This window comes from Myotis brandtii, unplaced genomic scaffold (assembly GCF_000412655.1).
Source record: "Myotis brandtii unplaced genomic scaffold, ASM41265v1 scaffold474, whole genome shotgun sequence".
In the NCBI taxonomy this organism is placed as follows: Eukaryota; Metazoa; Chordata; class Mammalia; order Chiroptera; family Vespertilionidae; genus Myotis; species Myotis brandtii.
Window position 1 is genome coordinate 407322 of NW_005368113.1, and position 4478 is coordinate 411799.

General features: G+C 49.8%; 1 protein-coding gene across 1 annotated transcript in view; it reads right to left on the bottom strand.

Moving 5' to 3' along the window:
• Positions 1-3719: 3719 nt before the first annotated feature.
• LIM2 (lens intrinsic membrane protein 2, 19kDa) overlaps positions 3720-4478 on the bottom strand; it is a 5470-nt gene continuing 4711 nt past the window's right edge. The window contains exons 4-5 of the mRNA XM_005875889.2: positions 4271-4405; positions 3720-4072 (exon numbers count right to left, since the gene is read on the bottom strand). Coding sequence (XP_005875951.1) covers positions 4011-4072; positions 4271-4405 — 197 coding nt within the window. The 3' untranslated portion in view covers positions 3720-4010. The remainder of the gene's footprint in view (positions 4073-4270; positions 4406-4478) is intronic.

The following is a 4478-nucleotide window of genomic DNA, read 5'->3' on the forward strand; positions in this document are numbered from 1 at the left end:
CTAACTCATTCTCAACCCCAGCTCCAACCCCAAACTCAACCCCACCCCAATTCCCAACCTAAACCCATGCTCGTGTCCAAACCCACCTCTGAGCCCAATCCCAGCTCAACCCAGTCCTAACCCTCTCTCTCAACCCCATGAATAATTTCAGCTCCAACCCAATTCCCCAAACCAGCTCTTAACCAATCCTGTCCCAACCCCAAACACAACCCATCTCTGAACCCCAGCTCCAATCCCTAACTTAACACCAGCCCTATCCCACAACCTAACCCCATTCTTATTGGCAAACCCAACCCCAAATGCACCCCATCCCCATCTACAAACCCAAACCCAAACCCATCCTCATCCTGAGACTTAACCCGATCCTCATTGCCATCCTCACACCAGACTGTTTCCAATCCCAGCTCCAGCCCCAGTCCCACACCCACTTCCTTCTTTATACTCCCCCCCCCAACCCCTATAAGTCCTACCTCAACTCCACCCCATTTCATGTTCATCCCATTTCCAAGTTCAAGGCTGTAACTGTTTCTCATCTCCCTAAGTCCCACCACTACCATTGACCAAAGAAAGGTTGACCTTGCCTGATCCTGGGAGGAACCTCCTGTCTGCTAAGTGTCTCTGTTTACCTGGAGTCCTTAGGCCACTCCAGATTGTTTATGCTATCAACGTGGTTAGGAGTGGGAGGGGTCTACTATATCCGTTTGACCCCTGGAGATGCTTGGAAACTGAATAACTAAGGCCAGCCATGGGGGTGCTTCTTGCCTGACCCCCCATGAGAACCCTTGACACCAGGGTTTGGTTGAGCTTCTTCTGTTGGCAGGACTCCGTGGGTGTCCTCACGCATCATGGTTGTGAGAAGTAAGTGCTGTCCGTACGACTCCACTGGGGGAGACAACTGGGACCTGGTGCCTGGTCTCACCTGGATGCCGCTCCTCGCTCTGCTGATGTTAAACTGTACCCTTTCGCTGTAATAAATTAACTGTGAGTGCAACTGTTTTCCTGAGCTCTGTGAGTCCTTCTAGCAACTCATTGAACCCAGGGGTGGTCTCGGGGACCCCTGAACTGTAGTGAGTGGAGGGGGATTAACTCAGAGAGTTAGCAGGGCCAGAACACGTGGCATTTTGAATGATCTGGATAGACTTTAGTTTTTTGTGTTGTTTTTTTTTACCTGAGATTGGAGCCACTGGAGGGCTTAGAGTGGGAGTGACATGATTTATTTTTTTTGTTGTCCACCTGAGGATATTTTTTCCCATTGATTTTTAGAGAAAGTGGAAGGGAATGAGGAGAGAAGGAGGGAGAAACATCGATGTGAGATAGACACAGTGATTGTTTACCTCCTGCAATCCAGGTCCTTGCCCTTTAACAGGAATCGAACCCGCCACCCTTTGGTGTGCGAGCCAATGCTCTAGCCCCTGAGGAACACCGGCCAGGGCAGGAGTGACATGATTTTAACAAAGATTTCTCCAGATGCTGCATAGAAAATGAACTGTAGGTGGAGGAGGGCTGGCGGGGTAAAGGCTGAGCTCGTTAGGAGGGTGTGGCAATAAACCAGGTGACAGACGACGGGGCGGTGGCTTGCATTAGGGTGATCACTGGTGAAGCAAGAGTCAAATTCCCAAACACATTTTAAAGGTAGAGCCAACACTCTTGGCTGATGAATCAGATGTGGAATGTAACAGAGAAAGCAGCTGGATAAAAATGGAGCTGTCATTTACTAAGATGGGGAGACCATGGGAGGAGCAGGTGTGGGGTGTGAGCGGGACCAGGAACCCAGCATCAGATATGTGAGGTGTGAGGTGCCTCTTCCTTTCGAGTGGAAAGGCTGAGTCAGAAGTTGGAGATATGAGTCTGCAGTCACAACATCACCATTGCTAGAGTAAGCCCCTATAAATATGGTTACTGGAATACTAAGCCTCCGTAAATATTTCTACTTAACGAGGCCTCAGTAAAGTAGGATTAGAGAAGGCCTCAATTGCCATTATTTTTTGGATGAAGCCTCTATAAACATAGCATTATGGTGATTTGAGGTGGCCCCAATAAATCGTATTTCTAGGGAGTCAGCCTCTATTAATAATAGCATAGGTGGTGATAAATATTACTGAAATTGCCCTTGCTAAATAGCCTTATTATTTTATGATTGGCGTCAGTATATGTCACGGCAGTCGACATCCGTTTATTGGGTGACTGAGTGAATGAAGACAAGGTCAAGGTCAAGCTCATGAATAGTGTGTGAAGAGGTGGGTGAAGGAGGTGAAGGGTCAGAGTTCTGGAGCCCATTGGGGAGGGGAGAGGAGAGCCAACTAGAGATGGGGGGGGGCAGGTGGACAAGGGAGCTAGTTTGTTTATTTTTTCCCACTGAGCTCTCTAGTTATCTTATTATCCTACTGTGATATTGTGATTTCTAATAAGAAATATGTGTTTGATCTGGGGGTCCTGATTATGGCAGCTCCTAAAAGCCCTGGAATTTCCCAATCACGGAAGCCATTAAGGTGCAAATGAGGTGACTTTCGGACCCCACTTAAGGATGGGGGGGAATGGTTGCCAGGTGAGCCAACCATGTGCTTAGAGCAGTGGTTCTCAACCTTGGCTGCACATTAGAATCACCTGGGAATCTTTTTAAAATCCTGATTTCTGGGCCTCATCCTCCGGAAATTCTGTTTCTTTGTTACTAATGTTGTGGCCCCACCCCATAACAAAGAAACAGAATTTCCGGAGGATGAGGCCCAGAAATCAGGATTTTAAAAAGATTCCCAGGTGATTCTAATGTGCGGAACTCTTAGTCCCAGCCCCTGACCTCTGGGGAGGAGAGAGGAGCCGGAGGTTGAGTTCACTCACCAATGGCCAAGGATTTCATCAATCACACATATGTCATGCAACCTCCTCGGGGAGTTTCAGGGGTGGTGAACACTTGGAGATTTGGGGAGAGTGGTGACTTCAGAGAGGATATAGAACAGTGATGGCGAACCTATAACACGCGTGTCAGAGGTGACACTCGAACTCATTTTTTTGGTTGCTTTTTCTTTGTTAAATGGCATTTAAATATATAAAATCAATATCAAAAATATAAATCTTTGTTTTACTATGGTTGCAAATAACAAATTTCTATATGTGATACGGCACCAGAGTTAAGTTAGGGTTTTTCAAAATGCTGACACGCCGAGCTCAAAAGGTTCGCCGTCACTGATATAGAAGCTCCGAGTCCCTTCCCCACACCTGGCCCTCTGCACCTCTTCCATCTGGCTGCTCCTGCGTTATGTCCTTCTATAATAAGGCCATGTAGTAAGGAACAGGTTTCTCTGAGTTCTGTGAGCAGCTCTAAGAAATTAACGGAACCTGAGGAGCGGGTCATGGGGACCTCCAACCTATAGCTGGTGGTCAGAAGCTGGTGGACTGTGATTGGCATCTGAAGGGACGGGGGGTGCAGTCTTGCAGGACTGAGCCCTTAACCTGTGGGATCTGATAGTATCTCCAGGTAGATAATGTCCAAATTGAGTTCTTTGCTGGATGGTGTGAGGGGAGAGGAAAAAATACCCATTGGAATTGTTGTCAGAGTGGGACCTACACACCCGTTTCCTAGAAGTTGAGTTGTCACCTGTGTGGGGGCTGCATGATTGATCTCTGTCCCCGTGTCTACAGAAACAGCAGGATGGGTTGCCAAAATACACCCCCCAACCCCACTCGCCACACTCACCCCCACCCCTCAGGGAGTCACCCTGTGGTAGTTTCACATCAGTTTTATTAGAATCCAAAAAATCGCTCTAATAGATATTCCATTTCTCAAACACCCCATCCCCCCGGGAGTGGAGCCTTGAGTCTTCTCAGGTCCCTCCCACCAGGCCCCATTCTTTCTCCTTCCACGTGGGACTCAGGGGTCAGGGGCCCGCACCCAGAGGCCAGGACAGAGCCCCCTCATGCCCCCAGGAACCAGGATTTCAGACCTCTAGACCCGCCCCCTCCTCTTCAGTGACCTCATTTTAACCTCCCGATGAAGTTGGTGGATACACCTGGGCTCAGCGGGGAGTGGACTGGCGCCGACATTCATTCATCCGGTAGGCACACATGTAGAAAATTCCTGTGCGAGAAAAGGTCCCAATGGACACTCCGCGCTCCCCCCACCCCCAGCCTCTCAAGCCCCCTGGGTGTCTACAGAATCTGGAGTCTGCCTTCTGCCTGGGTGCTGGGAGCCCATGGGAGACACCCTGTCATCTCGCCCTGGGGAGTATGCTTGCTCATCCCAGACACGGCCCTCCCCACCCCCAAGCCCAGGTACCTGCAAAGAAGGTCATGAGCAGGGCCACCCAGCCCAGGATGTAAGACCAGGAAAAGCGCCAGTCCCCGAAACGGCGGCCGAAGAAGCCGACGGTGACTCCGGTGTAAATGGCCAAGGCCAGCAGGACAAAAATAGCTGGGGAAAGAGGGTGGGGTGGAAACTGGGATGAAGTTGGGCTGGGAGATGGGGGTGGACGTGAGGTTGAGGA